The sequence below is a fragment of the Sycon ciliatum genome, chromosome 5, assembly GCF_964019385.1.
Source record: "Sycon ciliatum chromosome 5, ocSycCili1.1, whole genome shotgun sequence".
Classification (NCBI taxonomy): Eukaryota; Metazoa; Porifera; class Calcarea; order Leucosolenida; family Sycettidae; genus Sycon; species Sycon ciliatum.
The window spans coordinates 23849219-23873361 of record NC_088647.1 but is presented as its reverse complement, the minus strand read 5'-3'; the positions used below and the strand labels follow the sequence as shown (position 1 = coordinate 23873361).

Sequence of the window (24143 nt, the reverse complement as noted above, 5' to 3'; positions counted from 1 at the left end):
AGTCTTCAATCATGTTTGCATGTACGCGCTATCCAGCCATGTGGCGTGAACAGATAGCCTGACGTGAAAGGTAGCGCGGTCGCGCGCGAGTCGATCGTACGCGCTCGCGGACGTGTCTGACACGTGAAACGAAAAGATTTTTTGGCGGGTAGTCGGCAAAAATTAAGTGACGGTCCCTTTAGTCCTTCGCTTCGCATTTGCTACGAAACGAATGCGAAACGAAAGTTTGATTCGGCTCGTAATCGTTTCGTTGAAAACAGATTTCAGGTTTCGCAAGTCGTCATGCAAATGTGCATGGCAACTACGAATACGGCCGCGGGCTCCGGTAGCTTGGTGTACGGGATTTTACACGCACACGTGCATGGATCATGGAATCAAGGGAAAAATGTGTACCTTGCAAAACATGTGTACCTATCCAAAGAAATGTGTACCTGACGGATTCGGAGCGTGCCACGAATGAAGAGGCCTCCATTCGTGAAAACGAGTTCTCCGCAGGGACTCTGACGAATCCTCGAACCCAGGTGACGAATCAGCATTCGTTTCGTATCCGTCCGCGGGGTGCGAAAGGTCCCTTATGACTGTTACAGCTGACGAGCTGAGAGAAGGACGCCATGGCCGGCCATGGGCAGAAGTTGGAAAAAGACAAGAAAAAAGAAAAAGAACAAAAGAACAAAAGAAAAAAGAAATATAAATTACAAATAATTTAATTACAGAGGAAGACAAGAAAATAACATCACAAACGTGGGAGTCGTATTTTACGACTCCCTGATCACAAATCCTTTCCAGACGTAGACGTGATCCCTGCAGCGGCAGCAACGTGAACAATACTACACGTATACGGCGGCAACACGACGACTTCTACAACACAAAAAAACGAAAATTATAAAAATCCTACCAACCCGTAGAGTAACGAGGGTCCGAACCTGGGTTTTCCCAATACGGTTCAGATGGTCGCAAGACCGGGACTCTGCCAACCGGGTTATGGTTGTAGTCAGGAGCACTACGCGTCCTCGCCTTGTTACAATACTAAAGATAAGAAGTAAGTTGGATTTAGATTTCTTTCTACTACACAGCTAGCTACATAGTCATTGTATGTCGCTCTGGTGCAGGGTGGGACGCTCATGGAAAGGTCGAAAGCACGAACATCTTTCCTGTGCCGAACGGAGAAAGGTTGCCCCACGTCTTGGAGAGTAAAGCTGAGCCAAATGGGATAGGAAGTCTGCTGTTTATTTGAGGTCATACACGCTGCAACAACAGCTAGCTAGCCGCTTGCTGGAGCAAAATTTACTATAAAAAAAGCAACAGTCCGGCTACTGAAACAGCTGCAATGAACGTGTCGGCGTTCAAGAATTTCGGCTCGTCGGCTCCCGCTCAGCGTGCCTGTGCGTTTGTAGTGGTGGTAGCCCTGCTGCTGTTGGCCTTTTCTAGCTTCTCGCGCAGAATACCCAAGTCGGACCAGGAGGCGTTTCTACGGCCGCAGGTGGCAAGAAGTGGGCGCACACAGGTGCCACCGCCGCCAGCTGAGCTGAAGCAGCGCACCGCCGATCTGCAGAAGTACACATGCAAGTTCACACAGGACAGCATTGCGCCGGCGACGAGAGAGCACCCGCAGCCGGTCGCGCTGGTCAGCCTCTTCTCGTCCTCGGACAAGAACGTGTACAAGTCGTACGTGCTCGGCCTGGAGGTGCTCGGTACGTCACTGGGCAAGCATGCGCCGAGCAGCGTGCAGCGCATTGTCATGATCCTGGAGGGCACGGCGTGCGAAGCACAGTGTGTACAGCGCCTGCACGATGTCGGCTGGAAGGTGTGCGTGGCGCCGAAGGTCACGCCGCCGCACCCGTCCAACCAGGCGCGCTTCCGCGACCAGTTTGTCAAGCTGGTGATGTGGAACATGGTGCAGTTTGAGCGCGTGGTCTACCTGGACAGCGACACGCTGGCCGTGGGCCGTCTGGACAGGCTGCTGGCGAGCAAGGTGGACGCACAGCACCCGATGGCCGTGGCACAGGACATCTCCGGAGGACGGTGGGTGGACGGCTTCAACATGGGAGTGGCCGTCATACGCACCAACGCCACCGAGTTCCTGCGCCTGTACGACCTGATGCGCGGCGGCAGCGTGCGCTATAACGAGATAATGTCGGAGCAGGGCTTCCTGAGCGAGGTGTACAAGGGAGTGTGGACACCACTCAAGTTCGAGGACAACGCAAACCTGGCAGCGTTCACGGACGATCGCAATAAGTGGAACGAGAAGGAGGCCGACATCCGCCTGATCCACTTCACCATGGAGAAAGGCTGGAATACGCACCCGGGCACCGCATACTATCCCGTCGGCAAGCGTTGGATCGACGCCAAGTCGGTGCTGTGCTTGCGCCGCTGTGCTGCCGCCGCCCTGTGCAGCCTGGCCAAAGCAGCTGGCTGCGAGTGCAAGACCGTGGATAGCAACAAGTGCGGTGGCACATAGTATGACTGTATTGAATCAGACCGTTACATCGCACAGTAGGACTGTATTGACTGCTGATCTGGTGGCCATCACAGACTAAGCTAGCTGTGAGTGCAAGGCCGTGGCCAGCAGTAAATGCGGCGGCAGCACATAGTATACGACTGCCGATCTGGCCATCACTGCTAGCTGTGACTGTGAGTGCAAGGCTGTAGACGATAAATGCGGCGGCACATAGTGTATTGACTGCTGATCTGGCCATCACAGACTAAGCTAGCTGTGAGTGCAAGGCCGTGGCCAGCAGTAAATGCGGCGGCAGCACATAGTATACGACTGCCGATCTGGCCATCACTGCTAGCTGTGACTGTGAGTGCAAGGCTGTAGACGATAAATGCGGCGGCACATAGTGTATTGACTGCTGATCTGGCCATCACTGACTAAGCTAGCTGTGAGCGCAAGGCCGTGGCCAGCAGTAAATGCGGCGGCATCGCACAGTAGGACTGTATTGACTGCTGATCTGGTGACCATTACTAACTACTCGCACTCGCACTCGTCTGTTGTCGTCGCATCATGCCTTGTGTGTCGCCGGCTCAAGGGTCGATGCATGCGTGTGCCACTGATTCATGGACTGAACTTGCAGAGAAGCTTTACTATTCCACATTTCAAGCTACATCGGAAGGATAGATTGCAGCAACGTGGTGGTGGTGTTGGGATATACTGCCATGAATCTGTTCTTGCGAGAAGACGCACTGACTTGGAGACTGACTTAGAGCTGCTGTGGATAGAAGTTAGCGTTTCCGGTGGCATAGTGCTGGTTGGATGCTGTTATCGTCAGAACTGCCGGGTTGGCATTGAGCACTTAGATGGTAAAGATACGGTTGACAACAGGTCCTTGAACGTGGAGAAGCAATCCGTTCTGCAGTTCTGCAGAACTTCTTTATTCTACTGCGAAGGCAGCCACCTGGAAAACTGGTTTCACCTATCCGCCTCAAGGCCAGAAGCACAGGTTAGTTGGTAGTGGCTTGCAGTGCCTGTTGATACCCCCCTCCACGTTAATGAACACCCACAGGCAGTTTGGCACCATGGTCGCTGTGATTGGGCTGTTGGCCACTTGTGCAAGCTGATCTGTGGCATGCTACGTTTCCCCTCCAATCCTTGCTGGGTGTTGGGTGATTTATTTTTTAAATGTAGAAATTGTGCTTGGTGTGTGTGTGTGTGTGCGTTCGCGCTAGTTCTGTCAGGCTGGTCCTGTCCTATTAGCATAGCTAGACAACGAAAACACCAAGCGTAACGTTGATCTGTAGGCAATTTTATCCGGTCTATATCCCCGTGTTCACAGCTTTTAGTTTTCAGTTTTTATCCATTATTTCGATGGTCCGTGAGGTCATGACTGAGCCATCTTTCTTTTTTTTTGAGGGGGGCAGTTGGAGCCCCAGCTGCCGTAATTTAGGCATGATTTTTTGTGATTTGTGAGCATTATAATATCTGCCCACGTCTACGTTTGCATCCGCAAAACTTCATGCTTGCATAATCATAATTTATGGTTAGGGACAACCGTAGATCCCTCATACACATCTGGTGAAGGCAGCTGATTTCTCGCATGTGATAACTGTTGTAATGTTCAGGAGAAGCGTATTTTTTGTAAGGAATAAGAAAAATATACTAGAGCAAATAATACCTGAGAGAAATACAATCGAGAGAAATACAATCATGAGGACCGACTGTGTAGCAACACTTCCGCTAGTGGTAGTATGCATCACGGTAAACGCAGCCAGCAAGACGGCTCTTGCTATTTCGCAGATATTGTCCTAAACTACAGCGAAAAGATAGAAAAAATAGAATAGTCTACGCGAAAAAAGAGAAAAGCCGCTAAAATACAAAGATTCTGTTGTGGCATTAAAATTCTATTTCTATGAACCAGGGCTAGTCCCTGATGGAACTAACTACCGGACTAGAGTCAGCTAGCAGTATGGAATTGCTGTACAATGCCTACTGCTAGGGTGCTAGGGTGCTAGAAACACAAATCGCCGAGCTGGCATAGAGCAAATCGGAAGCGTGAATCATTCACACGCAGAGAAAGAGAATAAAAGCACTGCTGGCGGCGGCTTGAAACCAGGCGTTCTTGTGACACTGCACGACAACCTGCTGGAATCAGCTGCAACTCTGTGACACAGCACCTGCATGCTGTCGTGTGCTACGGGTGAAATATGGAAAACAAACAAATCATTGGGGAGAACAGCCAAGATGGCAAACTGAGGAACACAACTGAGAAACACAACTCCTGCTGATTAGCCATGCTAACACACGCCCTGGGAAGAATGGTGTAGGTGACATTGTCTAGTGTGCATCTACACAGGTTGTAATTTTTTTACTATGATCACAGCTAACAGGCAAAGACGGAAAAAAGCAGAACGGGAGCGTAGTGATGGCGAGGCTTGTTGGTTGCCCTCAACCGACCTGGGGTCTTGGCATCATGGGGGGGGCTCGATCGATCTGGGGACTCGACACCATTGGGTATACATGCAGCTTTCTCTTTATACCGGATGAGATTTGGTGAAGAGGAAGAACACCTGGCCGAGCGTGTTAGCCGCCATGATGGTGTGGTAACCGCCGTGGACAGTGGGTCGGCATACGTGTGACGTAACCGGTGCATTGCAGGAGAACTGACCGACCTGCAGCAACTGTAGTAACGCCGTCGCATGCACATCACCACAATGTACACGTACATGCGTGCAGCAACACATTTCCCACGGTCACCACACACACACACACACACACACACACACACACACACACACACACACACACACACACACACACACACACACACACACACACACACACACACACACACACACACACACACACACACACACACACACACACACACACACACACACACACACACACACACACACACACACACACACACACACACACACACACACACACACACACACACACACACACACACACACACACACACACACACACACACACACACACACACACACACACACACATGTACACAAACACAGAGGGATTTTTTAGAACACAGTCCACGAAATAGACAAGATGAAGAGCCCGTGTACCCCTATGAATACGATGACACAAACACCTGATGAGCATCCTACACATGCACACACACATGCACACACACACACGCGCGCACACACACACACACACACACACACACACAGACTGAACTCTGAACTCTGAACATACCTCGGAGAACTTCCACTGCCATGGCTCTTTTCTAGAGTTGCCGCAGAACAGAACAGTATCACCAAAGCCGACTAGGAGATCGCCGCCCGGCGCCTACAGGGGGAAAGGAGAACACACCATATCAAGTCTTGTTTGAGCACAGCAATACGGAAAGAGTATTTGCACACAACTATCTGCCAATCTACTTATAGTGAGATCTGTAGGGTTCAGCCAGGCCAGTGTCAACTACAGCGCTGGCCAAAGAAATCCAACCTCATGAATAAAATAACGACGGGTGCTGCACGCCTCACATTGTGCTCATCGACGGCAATCTTGATCACTCCGTCGTTCTGCAGCGACGCTGCCGTCCTCTTCAGTCCCTGCACGGTGTACTGCATGCACACAAGGCAGAGAGAGAGAGAGAGAGAGAGAGAGAGAGAGAGAGAGAGAGAGAGAGAGAGAGAGAGAGAGAGAGAGAGAGAGAGAGAGAGAGAGAGAGAGAGAGAGAGAGAGAGAGAGAGGGAGATATTCACAGACACCGGCGCACACATTCAGTTCAGCCAACTACAGTGCTGCGCAATGAAGTTCGATCGAGTCACTCGAGTACGCGCCGGGCGTTGTGCAGCCCTACAACCTGCGAACACAGGCTGTGGAACGGTGCCAGGCGCAAACTGGACTCCCGCAATCGGATTTCATTACGCAGCACAGTACTAGCAGGTCTTCATACGTGTACATGATTACATGTACTGGTACAATGAAGCGTCAGTATCACGTCGCTCCAGGGGCCATAGTAACATGCATTATGTACAGTCGACTCCTGATATACCGAACACCATTGTGCAGGAGAATTATTTAGTTCGGCAAGTGACCCCCTAACAGTGTGAGTGCACTTGGTTTACATGCGGCCGCACAAGAGTTGGTTCGCGATAAACGAAAACTGTTTGCTATAAAGGGTTAATTTTGTATGGGTTCAAACAGGGACATGGACAGGGGTTCGCTATATCACGAAATTCGTATATGCGAGTTTGTTGTAAGTGGAGCCGACTGTACTTTGAAGTGCTTTGTAACCAATGTACTGTATCTAGAGATTCTAGTGTCTAGTGACTGGCATTGTATGATGCAAGGTCATCACAAATAGAAAAGAAAAGGACCAAGGAACTACAAGTTACGCTACAATGTCCACTAACACCACCAGTTACTGAACAATCAGCTCATGCGATGGTTCCTTGGTCCTTTTTCTTTTCTATAAATTTATCCTTGGCTCTCCATCTGAGTCCATTCATCAAAAAATAGTACGTTATACCCCAGAGTACTGTACACCCCAGAGAACGCTATACTTAAACGGTTTCACTGTATAGTGCAGACTGGGCTGGAAGGGATCAGGAAGCCGATACTACGTCCACACAACACAGATCAGTTGGACCGGTATAAACAGCTTTCCGGGATGCTGTGATCCTTTCCTTCACGTCCGCTCACCTTGATCTTCTTGTTGCTCTTGGCGTAGCCTTTGGGACTTCGCTGCAGCAGCAAGCCTTCGGCAGTGGTGACTAGAATGCCGCTGGGCAAGGCAATGACCTGCTTGATCCAGTCCTCATTGGACAGCGGAAGCTCATCCTCAGGCGCACTGCACATAGAACAGGCAGCAGAGTACAGCATGATCGGGACCTTACAGACAACCTATGCAGCAGTACGTCGTCGTCATGCACTACTATTACTACTACTACAGTCGACCTTGCGAATAACGACGGCTCGACCGGCCATAAGAAAAGTGTTGTTATTCACGAGGCTAAATGCATACTGCCAAGTGGTTACCATGGTTACTCTGTCTGAGGATAATGTTGATTGTGTATCAAGAGCCCACGGGAAGAACGTACGTCGTCAAATCCTCCTGGAACACTGTCGACAGAGACGCAGACGATAGGCTGGCATTGAGCGTGCAGGACAGGACGCGGAAGGCAGTGCGCCCCACCACCGCGACGATGTGTTCGTTGTGAGCAGCCACCGCCGTGCATCGGCCGGTATCGCTGGCTGACTCGCTGCATGAGACAACGCAAGACAGGATAGCAAAAACAGGTCAGTACCATCGTCTTTCATCATTATTTTCGAGTTGGGGATGTGAACAGTAAAAAAAAATGTAGAAAGGAAAAGGACATAAGGATACGAGTTAAGAGTAACTCTCCATCACTGTAACTGGATACTATGTACAGTCAGAAAGTGCAATAACTAGGCACACAACTGACACATCCGAGTTTCAAAAAAAAACCCACAAGCATTTGGGTGAATAACGAGCCAGGGCACTTACATCATTTGGCAGGTACCCCGACTGGCAGAGAACTTCCACACGCACACACCCATGGCCACGGCGCCCGTAGCAAAGTAGAACGTGCCGTCCGAGCACTCGTCTTGCAGACAAACACACAGAGACGTCAGCCGCTGGCCAGTCGATATCTACATAGGCAGCGGGAACAAAGCGTGTGCGGCGAAAACCAAGAGAACCACAACACAACAAGAATGGCAATGAATCTTGCGAGAACTGTGGATGACGCTGAGTGTAACCGCAATGACAATGACACCAATCAATGAAAATATCAGGAGAGCATGATCGGCGGTAGCAAGAGTACATAACCCCCAAGAGAGTGCAACTGCCAGCACAGCCTCTATGCTGTGCTGCGACGGCAGAACTTCACATCGAGTGACATGGTTCAAAAAGCTTACGCTGGCAAACAGTGCAAAGTGACCACAAGAGAGTAGAACCCAAAGCAGGGTGCATACAATCCTGCATCTATCATGCACCGGGTGTAAATGATGTGTACTGGTTCGTCACGTGATGTGAAGTTCTGCCGCCGCAGACCCCATAGCTGGAGTTGCACACTCTTGGGGGGGGGGGGGGGGGATATGTACTCTTGGCGGCAGCCATAATACTCGTACTGTACCTTGTTGACAATGGTTGCTTCCACCATGGCTACATCTGGATTGCGAGGACAAGCAGTCAGTTTCCACACAAACAGATTGCCAGACCTGCACAGGACAACATGCAACACAACAACTGAATACCAGAAAAGCAAATACACAATAGCAATTACTTTCCCCAACACGGCCGATCTCCCCCGCGCAAAAAGGGAAAATCCCCTCGCAACAGACACCAGTATGCGGGGAATCCCCACCCACCCAAACATGGGTATCCATTCAACTGTTGTTCATATTACTAAACAGTAAACCATGGTAAACACGAATCACTACATTGTAGCAGTGTGTGCGTACTGTGCCGTCACTACTGACCTGTCTGCAGACACAGCATAGTCTGCACCGGGTGCAATGTCGACACCGACAACCTTGTCCGGGTGCACTTCCACGCCACTGCTGACCATGTCGGAGAGATCCTCGGGAATCTGACAGAGTAGCAGCAACAGCACCAGCAGAACATCAACAACTAGACAACCATTAGCCGGCAGCACAGCAGGCAACAGCTGAACCACAGCGTACAGTCAAACCAATGTTGAGCAATCAACCCCTCTAGAAGTCCAGGTCCAGGCGCGTAGCTTGTGTACAGTCGGTGTAAAATAACGCAGTGTCATGCTGACAAGCACATCATTCTTACCTTGGGCGTCCAGCGTTTCACGGTCCGGTCAAGCGAGGACGACACCACACCAGACTCCTTGTCAGCCGTGACCGACACGACACGATCAGAGTGGCCAGTCAAACACACTAGCTCATTACCCTACAAACACAAACAACAACAACAACAACAACAACAACAACAACAACAACAACAACAACAACAACAACAACAACAACAACAACAACAACAACAACAACAACAACAACAACAACAACAACAACAACAACAACAACAACAACAACAACAACAACAATTTGAAACAACAACAACAACACATTCAAATTTCGGCCTCCCAGGGCTAAAACACATTTCAGCCACATTAAAATTCCGGCCTCTACTACTGCTGCCGGTATACACTGAGTCGGTCACACTGAACCTTGCAAAGCTAAATTCCGGCCAAATATGACCGGGCTGAAAATAAATAAATATGCGCAAAATATTTGTTGATTTACAGTATTAAAAGAGTATCCTAGCATAATTGAATATGGAGCAACACACCCATGCCAGGACAATGTCCGTACTAAGCAAGTCGATGTATTATCAGGGTACATACTAGGCAAGTTCCACTGTAATACTTTAGAACACACACACATACTTTGAAGTGCATGTACACAAGCAGACCCACCCACACACCCACACATGCCCACACACGCAGCACGTACCAAGAACGGCATCCACGTGCGCAGCGTCTTGTCATCGCTGGCCGACACAACGGAGACCTGAGTGACGTCGAGCGACGACGTCTGTTCCTCGGCACTACCGCCACCACCACCATCACCACCACCGCTCTCCACCAGGTCAGCCCAGCTGCTCCCCTTCTGCGGTTCAGCATCGGGAGCATCCAAATGGAGTGCGGTGATGCGATTACCGTGCCCGTGCAGTGTCGTCAGGTCCATGCCGTGCCGCGACCAGAGCTTGATGGTGTTGTCGGCGCTACCCGATGCAATGCAGCCTCTCTGCCAACAGCAAGGAACACACGGAAATCGTACAAACACACAGTTGTGCATATAAAACATACTCGGGAGACCCCTTAGACAGATTGATAGGAGTCCATTCGCCTTTGGAGAATCACTGTGCATGCAATGCAGCCTCTTTGCGAACAGCACGGAACACACGGAAACCGTACACACAGTTGTGAGTATAAGTTTAAACAATACTTGGGAGACTCTCTTACATAGGAGTGCATTTGCCGTTGGAGAATCCTTGAACAACGGTGAATACCAAACCAAATCAAGCCATGCATGATGCTCCCTCTCACCTTCATCTGAACACAGTTGATGGCTGCCTGGTGGCCGGTGAACTTCTTCAGCAATTTGCCCAGGGTCAGGTCATACAGACACATGGTGAAGTCTGCACTACCTGTTAACTGTGGTGTAATACAGTCAGGTAGGTACAGATGCATGGACCATGTACATACACGTACACACACGTACATACACATGTGCACGCACGCAACCGCACACACACACGTGCTCACACATGTGCGCACACACATACGCACACATGTACACGCACGCACACACACACACACACGTACACACATACGTCTGGGCACCAGTTGGACGCAATGCACACTTACACTACTGTAGGATTCATTTAGCAAAGGTGTATGTGTGTCAACCTCACAGTTCATATATACTAGTACATAGAGAGGTTTTGTGCAACGGTTTTTGGGCGGGATGGTAAATTTGGCGTTGAACGTAGAATTTGAACGTGCGTCGCACTTCACTCGCGTTCAAGGCCATCGTGAGTCATAGCAGGATATTTTGCCGATCCATGAACGTTTTCCGAATCGACAGAGAGAGAGAGAGAGAGAGAGAGAGAGAGAGAGAGAGAGAGAGAGAGAGAGAGAGAGAGAGAGAGAGAGAGAGAGAGAGAGAGAGAGACGGAGCTGACAAAGAACTCTCGGAAAGATTTTTTAACTTCCTGCCTCAGCTGAACCACATGCACGTCTGTTTCAGTTTTTGCATGCAGTGTGAAACCTGTCGAGCCCGAATGTGAGATTTTGGGCGTTGATGTTGAAGTGGAAACATGTTGCGTGAAACCTCCCTAATGTTCGTAAAAAGCGGAGAAAATTGAACAATTGAAATAAGTAATATGGCCCGTGTATTCATGGCACAGTACGTCAAAGTTGTATCGGCTTCAAGTTTATTTCCGTAACAAGCGTTTTCGAGTGACGTTCATCAATGGAATAGTCATCACTAAAGAGTATATTCGACTAGCACAGGCACATATTAGATTTGAAATATTGCCATATTGACTACACCCTCTCGACATCGTAATCTTTTTAACATTACACATTTTGCTTTCGATCTAACGCGCTATCATACTATCTATTTTGTTCGCCTTTGGTATTAGATTTCCGCTTCCAAACCCAATATACGGCTGTGCTAGTCAAAGAAACTCTTTAGCGACGACTATTCCACCGATGAACGTCACTCGTAAACGTTCATTCTGGAAATCAAACTTGAACCTGTTACAACCTTCATGTAGTGTGTCATGAACACACGGATCATATTACTTTTTTCACAATTTCTGTCTCCATGTCGAATACAAAATTGAACAAAATAATGGATATGGCTAGAGAAAAAAATTAGCCTGTTTCCACCCGGGATCGAACCGGGGACCTTTCGCGTGTTAGGCGAACGTGATAACCGCTACACTATGGAAACAACCGATGATTGCAGCGGACAAGGAGCAGAACAAGAGACAAGGGAAGTCCAAGCCGTTGAAGGTTGCTCAAACCACTTCAGACAATAGAGAGGTTCCGCACTACGTAAAGTTGAGCAACTTTACGTTAGTGGGCGGGGAAAACCCATGAATTCGCGAGTTTGCACCCTACTTACGGAAAGTTGTCTACGTAGAGTACGTAGATAGGGCTCTGATAACGTAGCTGGTCCGTAAGTGGATTGGGGTACAAATTTATGACTCTCTCCCCAGGTCGATCTGGTCGTACACTGCCGCGTTCAGAGTTGCCAAGGGCAGCTACGTGATTTGATAACTCCGTATGGCGGGACACAGATGCGCATGCAGTTTACGTAAGACTTTCCGTAGATCGTAATTACGTTATGTGGAACCTCTCTAATGAAGACACTTTTACAGAAGAAATATTCGGCACGATTTAGTGGTGGCAAGCTGGAGGCATATGATACTATCAGAATAAGGTGTACACAAGATACCAAGGTTCACATGTTTAGTACTGATAGTCCACATACGTCACAAAAGTGGAGGTAAAGCGCCAGCAAGAGGTAGCAAATTACCCCGATATGGATGTAAGGGTTCTAGTACATACTAGGGAGGTTTAGTCCCACGTAATCCGTGGGTACTTTACGTGTGTGCACCACGTGATACTCAGTGACCCACGTACAGACGTTTTCTGATTCACGACATACCGTGTATGGAGGCTCACCCACGTTCCGCCAGAACGTGGGTGAAAATCAGAATGGAGCGCATTGTGCGAGCTGTGAGGGTGCTCAGCTGAAGAAGTTTCCGAAGCACGAAATTAAAATATTCGACGAGCTTCTTAGGCCCGGGTAGCTTCGTCTTTGACCAGGTTTGGGCCTTTCGCTTCATGCTTTTGTTTGTTCCGTGTGACTAAACACAACATTGCAACATGGATACCCTTCATCCACTTTACGTGTATCACCCACATACGCGTTTCCGTTACGTGGGAACTAAACCTCCCTAATGTATTACATCTGTGACCTGTGCCAGCACACGCATCACCTCTAAAACACACTGTACTTACCACATTCTCTCCTTTGTCATCCATGGCCAGGCAAGTGACCCAGTCGGCGTGCTCAGTTTCCAGTGTGTCGGAGAGCATCCACACACCGCGCGAACGCTTGCCACTGTACACATGCAGGTTCTATGCACACCATGGGTGACATGTGGCAATCGTGTGTGGAATGACAAACACACATGCACGCACACACGCATACACACACACATATGTACGAGCGTACACACACACACACACACACACACACACACACACACACACACACACGTGCACGCACGCACACACACAATTATAAATCTACAATCATAGCATATAACGATGGCAACACATGTAGGGCAGGATTAAAAAAAAGAAAGAAATGCTCTCTCTCTCTCTCTCTCTCTCTCTCTCTCTCTCTCTCTCTCTCTTGTCTCTGTCTCTGTCTCTGTCTCTGTCTCTGTCTCTGTCTCTGTCTCTGTCTCTGTCTCTGTCTCTGTCTCTGTCTCTGTCTCTGTCTCTGTCTCTGTCTCTGTCTCTGTCTCTGTCTCTGTCTCTGTCTCTGTCTCTGTCTCTGTCTCTGTCTCTGTCTCTGTCTCTGTCTCTGTCTCTGTCTCTGTCTGTCTCTCTCTCTCTCTCTCTCTCTCTCTCTCTCTCTCTCTCTCTCTCTCTCTCTCTCTCTCTCTCTCTCTCTCTCTCTCTCTCTCTCTCTCTCTCTGTCTCTGTCTCTGTCTCTGTCTCTGTCTCTGTCTCTGTCTCTGTCTCTGTCTCTGTCTCTGTCTCTGTCTCTGTCTCTGTCTCTGTCTCTGTCTCTGTCTCTGTCTCTGTCTCTGTCTCTGTCTCTGTCTCTGTCTGTCCGTCTGTCCTTGTCTGTGTGTCTGTTTGTCTGTCTCGGTCTCCGTCTTTCTCTTGACCTCATTTCTTCTCTACACTCCGACCTCACATGCACATACAATTACACTCTCTCGCTCGTGTTACCTTATCACGACCACCGGTGACGAAAGTGCGTCTGTGTCTGTGTCTCTGTGTGTTTGTGTGGCTGTGGCTGTCTGCCTGTCTGCCTGTCTGTCTGTGTGTCTGTCTCCGTCTCTGTCTTTCTCTTGACGTCACTTCTATACACCCCAACCTCACATGCACATACAAACACACTCTCTCGCTCGCGTTACCTTATCGCGACCACCGGTGACGAAAGTTAATCCGTCAGCGGAAACGGAACAGCATGTCACGGGCGCATCATGATCGCGTAGGACCTGCTTGGCTGGCAGTGCCTCTGGAGCACCACCAGATGAAGGTTTTTGACTTTTCCTGAGAGCACAGATGAGAAGAGAGAATCACACAATTTTAGGGCCAGTACAACTCATCTCCTATATCATGGTCTACATCACGGAAGAAGGTGTTCCTCTAGATGCTCAACCAGCTATATTTTTCACGGTACAAAAACGAGAAAAGCAAGGTTGTCTTTAGTATAACAAGTACTATCTTCTATCCGGAATTGATTGTACGCGTTTCATGCGTCAGGGGAGTTCGGATCATTGTCTACTAATGAGGTTTGTCTTGTACCCGATGTCGTACTAGCGAGGGCAGACCTGCCCTCCATTCATCCCCCGTTAATATCCCCTTCGAAAGCTCATATTAGCTGTCCGCAAATTGTGCAGTGCACTTCACAGTACATGTAATTTCACGTGGTGTGCAAATGTAACAAAATTGACGAGGCTACTGCGCAATTTAACAGTCTGATTCACAGCGCAATTTCACAGTCTGATTCACAGCTATGACAATTCACTATCTAGTGTCCACCCGCTGGGTAACACAAGAGCAGATTATAGCTACCAGCGGGATAGCATTCAAAAGTGATACACCACGGCAGAGCAACTCACATGCCGTAGACGTCGCTGACAAGCCACACGTGAGCGGTGAAGTCGTGTGATGCCGAGAACACATACTGCTGAGACGCGGCCACGGCAGAGACGGGTCCGTCGTGGCTCTGCAGGCTGCACAGCACCACCAGGCGATGCGTGAAGGAGCCGGCGCTTTGAGGTAGGACGTTGCTCACCTGCGTTATCGCACAGTCACACAGTGTCCATTGGTACATAGATACACACAGACATATGCAAGGGCAAGCATGCAGGAACGCATGCGCACAGAAACACACACACACACACACGCGCGCGCGCGCGCGCACACACACACACACACACACACACACACACATAAGCACAAACACACACACACACACACACAAACACACACAAACACACACAAACACACACAACCCAGAAGTTCATGATCAAATCAGTGTTAAAAAGCGCACGCACGCATATTGCAGGATGGTAAAAAAAAAAGTTTGATGAAAGTACCCAATGAGCCCATTGCACAATGACATAATTTGTTCTGCGAACACCCCACACAGCCACCTGGGCATGGTCGTCTGGGGTGTTGAACAGTGCATTGCTGATCCCAGCGTACTCGCATGCATTACTTATGTAATCCATATTTGGAAATGCACAATGGGCTTATTCAAAGTAACACCATGGCCCCAACTCACCTTCACGGTACCGTCCTCGGACCCAGACAGGATGTATTTGCCGGGCTGGAAGCGTGTGACACACGTGACGCGCGCCGCATGGACCGCCACCTCGTCGGAGAGGCACCGCTGGCCATCGGACACCGCAATCATGCCGTCGTGGCAACCGACAATCACAGTGCGACGCACGCCGCCCTTGCCTTTCCCATACAGGCACAATGTGCTGATCTTACTCTCGAAGGTCTGACGTCCACACGGCTGACCAAGGTTACTAGACCAAACCTGCAAGAAAAACGAGAAAGAAAGGATTTTTAAATTATTTTGCTCGCGGGTATTTGAGTAGCAGCAGATAGTCGCACACGTTGTGAACACACAGCTGCATAAACTGACACACACATGCACGCATGCACACGTACGCATGCACACGTACGCACAAACACGCACGCACACGCACGCACACACACACACATACACACGCACACATGCACACACACACACACATACACGTCCACACACACACACACGTACACACACACACACACACACGGACACACACTAACCTTGACCTTCCAGTCATCCGCCACAGTCAGAAGGCACTTGCCGGAGGGCGTGAAGCAGAGTTGATTGATGGGCAGGCTGTGGCCAACGAACTGACCAACCTGAAGTCAAAGACACAACAGCACACCGTCACTGTCAAAGTGTTACATGCGATGAGCAAACTCACCCGATATAGGGGCAAACTCACCCGATATAGGGGCAAACTCACCCGATATAGGGGCAGACAAAACCAAAAAGAGTACAGTACATGTGGAACCCAAGGGATCAAACTGTTTGACTAGCGAGAGTAAGGCTGAGTGAAACTATTCGTTTTAATACAGCACATTGCTCAGAACTCGGGTAATTCTCCATAGGCTCGTGAACAGAGGAGCTGCTATCAGGTCAGTGGCGGGGAAAACACACACGTTTGTGTATCAAGTAAGCGCCAACTTAAAAATCTGCTACATGTACAGTAAAGCCTGGGTTCACTGGACCTTGTACCAAGCGGTATCCTGTATTGACCGGACAAACTTTCATGCACCAAAGTGCTGTGGATTGAACATGCATGCCTGGACCAAGCGGAATCCTGTCACATCAGGAGAGTTTCCACTGCACCAAGGGCGCCCGGTCAGGGCAGGTTTTACTATACCTAAGAACTAGATGTAGGTGTGGTGTGGTGGGCTAAATATTTGATTCGATTTTTCCTATTTTAATACTGGACTGGATCCGTCACCATTGTCATTGTCCTCTTTGCTTGCGCTCTTCAGCTCTTCATCCCGTGCATCACCCAGTTTCCCCCAGTTTGTTATCAAAAACTGAAGGCATATTTCTCAGTACATGTAGGTGGTGTAGCTCAGCCATAACGAGAGTGCCACTGTGGTTTTTTTGACTTACCGAACGCCCAGACTTCACCTCCCAGAGCATCACGTCGCCGTCGAGTGCGGCCGAGGCCAAGTGCCGGCCGTCCGTGGAGTACGCCACGGCTCTGACGGACGAGCGGTGGCCCTTCAGTGTCTGCAGCGGACCACGGCGAACGGGTGGAGAGACAAACACCAATTATCAGTGCACGGGATAATCAAATCACTGGATCTTGATCAAAGAAGTACTAACAGTTAGTACAGGGCAGGGTCAGTATCAATTTTATCAATTTTCGTCTGATGATCGATTCAGTTCGTGAAACTCAGAGTTACGAAACCGCAACTGCTCATTCTGTGTGTGTAACAGTTAGTATTACGTTGAAGTATGTCACTTGTCTAGAAAGAACTCTCCAACTCAAGTTACTTGTGCCGCTACTAACAATACAGACATAATACTAAAACAGGGCGGCGACACAGTGTGTGCGACATTAGGATTCAAGCACAACTGCTGCTCGGGTGTGTACCACTTGCCATGGTTAGTCTGTATCTACCATGGTGCAATCCAGGACTTGTGCAGTGACAAACACTCGTATGGATCCCAGATTGGGAAGTTCTACACATGATCTGTGATCTGCAACTGCAACTGGCGATCCCTGGCAATCACCTGCTGACCCCAAATGCGGCACGGACGAGTGATTCCATACGAGAGTGCATACATCGTCTCTTCCCCACGGGCGACTGGATCGCGAAACGGGAAGCCAGGGACGGAAACCTATATACTGCCCATGCACTGCTCGTGCTCCACTTGCCCGTTATCTTCCTAGTTTCCTGACGGTTCCCTGATGCTTACCTTCACTTTGCGTCGATTCAGCGTGTCGTAGCAGATCAGCTTGGAATTCCAGCAGCCCAGGGTAGCGAACTGACCCTCCGGATGGAACGCCACACAATTCACCGGGCAGCTGTAGGCAATACGGACAGTGACCATCACCACAAACAAATAAACTTCAACATGACATTGGAGACACAAAAATGTTACTCAAAGTACACGGCAGGCATTCTACTTGAGCACAGTGGAGCGTTGTGGAAGATACGACAGCCAGTATGTTAAGGCTGACTCCGGCGGGTAGCTACAGTGAGTGAATGTACAGACAACCAACACCACTGCCTGCAAGTGTGCGGCACGGCTTTTACACAATGTCATGTTGATGTGGATGTCGCGACGGCAGAACACAGCGACTCAAAGAGACAAGCATGCTGGCTTGACTGGCTGAGCCCCGCTGCAGATGCACGCATGCATACAAGCACGCACACACAGACACACACACTCTAAACACAAGCCAACTTACTCGACGACTGGCACCGTAGCGAGCTTGTTGCCGTCCGCAGTGCCCCACAAGACCAGCAGGCCGTCCCAACCGACCGAGACGAAGAGCTTTCCCGACGGGTCACCAGCCAGGCCCCCGACACGCCGCTTGTGTTCCTTCATGACTGACACACTGCACAAAAACAAAGAAGAAAAAATAATCATGGTTCGCGTGAGACTCGGCTAGACTAAGAGGGAGAGTTTTCCGCATCCGTAGGAACGCCACCACCCTCAAGGATCAAGGCACAGATGCAGCTGCTAAAGCGCTGCCCAGAGTAAGGGCATGATGAACACACCAAGACATCAGACAAGCGGGACCAAGAGCCTCACCAAGCCATAACCCCACAAGAAAATCAGGGAGGTTCCATACCAAGACTACGCTTTCAAGACCTTTTGAAAAACTAAGGGAAATTCTACACAATTTTACGGTTTGGAAACCACCACAGCCAACTTCGCTATTATAAATAACGACTGCGGATATAACGACAATTCGCGAATAACGACAGAATTTCCATGCCCAGAGCAAAGTCCCATCCAACTGTAATACATAAGATGAGACTTCGGGTATAACGACACTTCGCGAATAAGGACACTTTTCTGATGCCCCGCTGAGTGTCGTTATAAGCGAAGTTGACTGTACATACATGTCCAATTGTCCATACTCGTCCATACTTTCCATACTCATCCATACTTTCCATACCATGCAGAGCAGAAGTGTAAGTATCACCAAAGCGAAAGACACTACATACATTGCATACACTGCATACACTACAACACTACATACACTACATATACTGCATACACTAAAAGACTGAATACACTACATATACTACATACACTGCATACCCTGCGCACACACACGCAAAGCACTGCTTACCGGAATCCAGTGTCCAGGTCCCAGAGGCTGATGTTGCCGTCCTGCGAGGCCGTGCACAGACGGTTCCTGCCGACAAAGCAACACGCCACCACCGGAGTGCCGTGTCCGACGAATGACTGAACTTCCTGCGTACCAACACAAGCAGCCACACACGGTCAGTGTTGCCACATCATTATAGCCAAATATCAGTAGGATGAAGAAACAAAAAATGCATCATCCGGAGGCTTTCCCCCAGGACCCATCCCACCTTCCGATCCATCTCTCAAACCCCATGAGAATGAACAATCATACTGACCCCGCGCCTGTATACACCAATTGTAGTACAAGTACTATTTTAAATGTTCTTCAGAAGGAGCAAAAGTCACACGGCCACTCAGAACGTTGGACATCTTGCAGCACTGCACTGTTTCAACTCACCTTGCCTGTAGCCAATGAGAAGATCTTGACTGAGCAGTCCAAGCCACCACAGACAAACGACTTGCCATTCGCAGAAATAGCCAGGCAAGAAACAGCCTGTAAGGTGTGGAGCGCAGACATAACGCGAGGAAAAGATGATATGTTGAGACAACACCAGCCACAAGAGAGAACAGACGCAAAACGAGACTGTAGACACGGATGGGTGGATGGATGGATGTAGGGATGTAGGGATGGATGGATGGATGGATGGATGGACATATGGACGGATTGATAGAGGGAGGGAGGGATAGATGCACAAACGTACACACGCAAAGCTTAGCAAACATATGCATAGAGCATAGTATCAGCAAGAGAGCTTTCTCCCTGGGATGGCGAGAACCGTCGAACACTGCGCCAAAGACGGTGACTTACATGTGGAAACTCAGGCAGAGTCATTGCACACTCGTCGATAACGTCAGGCTTGTTAGCCCAGACGACTACGTCAATGTTGGCAGCTACACCTTGCTGGGTGGCCATCTGGGAGATTGTTGAATGATGTGGCTCATTAACTGCCTGCTGCCAAAGCAGCGCAGGAGAGCTAACAGTTGCGAAGAGAAGAATGAGACAACCGAACAAACCTGTTAGTCAGTGTACATGAGAACAGACGGGTACTAAAGCTAATCCCATCCGACCATGTACACATACACACACGAACACATACACATGCATGCATGCATGCATGCACACACACACACACACACACACACACACACACACACACACACACACACACACACACACACACACACCCCACACACACACGTGCGTGGACGTAACGGCAGACGGCATGCTACAGCGCACACGACTCACCGCAAGATGATGTGCATGTTGCGGGAGAGGAACGACTGGAACGCCTTCACCTTGTCTAGAGACTGGAACTTGGCAGTAAAGGTGCGCAGGCGTGTGGAGGAGGATGCGCCAGGCGGACCTGAACACAAGCACACACACACACACACACACACACACACACACACACACACACACACACACACACACACACACACACACACACACACACACACACACACACACACACACACACACACACACACACACACATACACACACACATACACACACACACACACACACATACACACACACACACACACACAAACACAAACACACACACACACATGTGGACATATAAACACATGTACAGAAGGGAACAGCAGTGCTTACTAGTAGTTATTGCACAGTCCTAACATTTTGAGCACCTCCATTTTCTGAACCTATAGTATTAAACTAGAAACTATTGAACCATCTTTCCCTTTCTCAATTCAGCAAAGACACACAAGCACAGTCCACACTGAGACGGGTGCACTGTCCGTACCGTTCGGGTAGAAGTCCTGCAGCAGCTGGAAGGCCAGGCCGGCGTCGGCCTTGGCCTGCAGGAACTTGAGATTGCAGAGTGTAGACTCCAGCGTCGACCAGGAGTCACTGGCAGCCTAGAACAGACAGAAGCAGACAGCATCAACAGTGAGATAGTGCTGCTACACAGTGGAGATGATGTCGGACGGCGTGATATCTATACTCAGACTATAGCCCTATTCGTCAACGTACAGCGAAGGGAAACAAAGTGTTGTTGCTGTTACTCGGAGTTTCATGCACTAGCAACAATCAGACAGCTATACAATGCCTCTGCACCTAGATGTAGGTACACCAGGCACTCTCTCTCTCTCTCTCTCGAGCTGCCGCAAGTCACACTAACTGTACCCATATGTGTCTGTAGCAGGAGGAGTGATGTGGTGTTGATGCAGTCGAGGCAATGCAACATGCTCACACATGTGAACCAGAACACACCCTCATACAGAAAGCAGCACAGTAATAGACACCCAATCACACCACGCACACACGCACGTACGCACACACGCACGCACACACACACAAGAGCGAGAACTTTGTCAACTACACCAGGCGTCCCAGAGAGACAGCAGAAACTTACCAGATGGTACGGCAGCTCACTTAACGCTCTTGTCGAGTGACCCGAGAATGAGCCGTCCAAACCCGGATCGGCCAGAGACAAGTAGTAACCTGCATAGTAGAGAATCGACAGGAGTGGAACAGACATTCACATTGCATACTGTGACATTGTATTAATTACTAGTGGTAGTTGTTGAGAGCGGACATCACTAGTAGTTCACTACCCACCACACACAACCCTGAACTTTCAATGTACTTGTAAAGTGAAACAGTACACATGTACTGTACTATTGTAAAAGCAGAAAATTTCGGTAGTGTAATATTTTCGGTAATCTCCAAAATCGGCGGTTCGGTGGGGGGAACTTTTATTTTCGGTAAACCCGTTTTCCAGGTAGCGTACTAGTGTAGTACCGAACTTTTTGGTGCGTTTTATTTTCAGTAAAATTTTCGGCATCGAAGTTACCGAAAATGTCTGCTTTTACAGTACACTGGATATAGAGCGGTTTCACATCTTGGTCATGTGACTAAATTTGTGTAGAAAGTGGTCATGCCATGTGGACAGTGGATTGAGTGGAACCAACATGGCCGATATCACGTGACCCATAGATGCAGGGGTTGAGTGCAGTTGGAACTAACATGGCCGTCCCGTATTGCCATGTGATGGATGTGAAACCACTCCATACCAGACTTTTCTCCTTGCATTTTTTTGGCGACCACGTCAGGATACGAGATGCATGGATCAGTTCGAAGCGAATTCGATCACGAATGGTCAGGCGTGTGGCTGCACTGGAGATAGCCTGTGTAACAATGTAGAGGAGCAGATCCAGAAACACGAGGAGAGAGAGCAGATGCAGAGAGAGAGAGAGAGAGAGAGAGAGAGAGAGAGAGAGAGAGAGAGAGAGAGAGAGAGAGAGAGAGAGAGAGAGAGAGAGAGAGAGAGAGAGAGAGAGAGAGAGAGAGAGAGAGAGAGCGCTACGCTTGAGCTGAGGAAAGAGAAGAGAGTAAAGACAATGCTGAGCTGCGGCAGAGGAATGCGGCAGAGGAATGCGGAGTTAGACGTACAGATCACGCAGTCCAGACCCTCTAGTGACGACAGCAGCATCCTGAATAGTAGAGCCATGGCAAAGAAGCCAGCCATCAAGGTGCCCAAGTTTGATGGAAAGCAAGCTGTGGAGTTCTACATTGAGTTGTTAGTAGACGTGGCGGCACAGAACGAGTTTAGTGAGGACCAGTACCTGATCAGATTGCACGTTGCTGTTGCATGCAGCAAGCTAAAGAGCGCATGTTACGGATGCAGCACGTTTGCGGACGCCAAGTGTGAGCTGCTTACTGCACATGGAAAGACCTCCAACAAGGCCTGGCAGGCATTGGTGGCCATGGTGTAAAAGAGTCGTGAGAGTTTCTACCAATTTGTGGTACGAACGACAAGAGAAACGGAGAAGTGGGCGAAACTCGCCATGCTTGATAGTTCATCGACCCTCAGTGGCACCAGCCATGTGGACGAGAGTGGACTGTTCGCGTCCATTGTACAACAAATGCTGCTGGAATCAGTCAGTGCTGACATGAAGGAATTTATGATAGAGAAGAAGTGCTACACCAAGGACCTGAAAGCGTTCGCCAAAGATGGTATGGCATATCAAACCGCCCATGGTCGGAGCAAGACGAAGACGACGAAGCTGCATACATTCACGAAAGCCAGCCTGACCTATGCATTCAGAAGGAATCAGTCACTACGCTCACACTGTGACATATTCCACCAGCATTGAGTTAGCGCTTATACTCACACTTCCATTCACACCTTATTCCCACACTTACATCATCTACACTTGCATTGTGTTACTTATCACTTATGTTCTCCCCTATATATACCATGCTATCAAGAGTACATAACCCCAAGAGTGTGCAACTGCCTGCACAACCTCTATGCTGTGCTGCGACGGCAGAACTTCACATCACGTGACATGGTTCAAAAGGTTATGCTGGCAAACAGTGCAAAGTGACCACAAGAGAGTTGTACCCAAAGCTGGGCTGCGTACAACCCAGTATCTATCATGCACTAGAGTGCACGGGTTCATCACGTGATGTGAAGTTCTGCCGTCGCAGACCCCATAGCTGGAGCTGCACACTCTTGGGGTTATGTACTCTTGATGCTATCCACTCCCATTGAGTATCTATTCCTCGGCTCATCAAGTTGTTACATGGTGTCAGAAGTGGGATTCGAACCCACGCCCACGTACGTGTATTTGCGTAATTCGCACAGTTTAGTCCTTGTTTAGTCCATGTTTTCTTTCTTCACCTTTTTTCACCCCTACACCACATTATCCTGCTAGCGTACATTGTATATTTCGCATCGTTTCACCAAAATGTCTCTCCTAAATGTTTCATGTGATTTCTTCTATTTTAATTCTAAATGTTTCACCAAAATGTTTCACCTTCTCTGCATTTATTTAACATGTTTCCTTTTTCTATCCTGTTGTGACGTGTTTTCCAACTGATGATCGTCACAAGAAAACGTTCTTGGAAACCTTAATACCTACCTACCTTGTCTTGTGTGTAAGTATGAGTGCGCAGATTATTCTATTCATTATTATTCTTTTCAGTCATTTCACCTCGGATTTACAGTAGCTTGGC

The 24143-nt window shown here is 49.1% G+C and overlaps 1 protein-coding gene and 1 non-coding gene across 2 annotated transcripts in view; both read right to left on the bottom strand.

The window, feature by feature from the left end:
• Positions 1-4026: 4026 nt before the first annotated feature.
• LOC135818108 (telomerase protein component 1-like) overlaps positions 4027-24143 on the bottom strand; it is a 42477-nt gene continuing 22360 nt past the window's right edge. The window contains exons 28-52 of the mRNA XM_065331435.1: positions 21535-21623; positions 20923-21037; positions 20400-20517; positions 19962-20127; positions 19551-19646; positions 19134-19258; positions 18240-18389; positions 17744-17852; positions 16931-17050; positions 16060-16158; positions 15521-15781; positions 14853-15028; positions 14142-14280; positions 13006-13125; positions 10516-10623; positions 9920-10213; positions 9237-9356; positions 8918-9027; positions 8572-8656; positions 7941-8086; positions 7513-7674; positions 7115-7262; positions 5950-6030; positions 5660-5752; positions 4027-5115 (exon numbers count right to left, since the gene is read on the bottom strand). Of these exons, the coding sequence (XP_065187507.1) occupies positions 4969-5115; positions 5660-5752; positions 5950-6030; positions 7115-7262; positions 7513-7674; positions 7941-8086; positions 8572-8656; positions 8918-9027; positions 9237-9356; positions 9920-10213; positions 10516-10623; positions 13006-13125; positions 14142-14280; positions 14853-15028; positions 15521-15781; positions 16060-16158; positions 16931-17050; positions 17744-17852; positions 18240-18389; positions 19134-19258; positions 19551-19646; positions 19962-20127; positions 20400-20517; positions 20923-21037; positions 21535-21623 (3377 nt within the window). The 3' untranslated portion in view covers positions 4027-4968. The remainder of the gene's footprint in view (positions 5116-5659; positions 5753-5949; positions 6031-7114; positions 7263-7512; positions 7675-7940; positions 8087-8571; positions 8657-8917; positions 9028-9236; positions 9357-9919; positions 10214-10515; positions 10624-13005; positions 13126-14141; positions 14281-14852; positions 15029-15520; positions 15782-16059; positions 16159-16930; positions 17051-17743; positions 17853-18239; positions 18390-19133; positions 19259-19550; positions 19647-19961; positions 20128-20399; positions 20518-20922; positions 21038-21534; positions 21624-24143) is intronic.
• Trnav-aac (transfer RNA valine (anticodon AAC)) lies at positions 11857-11929 on the bottom strand. Its single transcript has one exon. It is a non-coding gene; the product is annotated as a tRNA-Val (tRNA).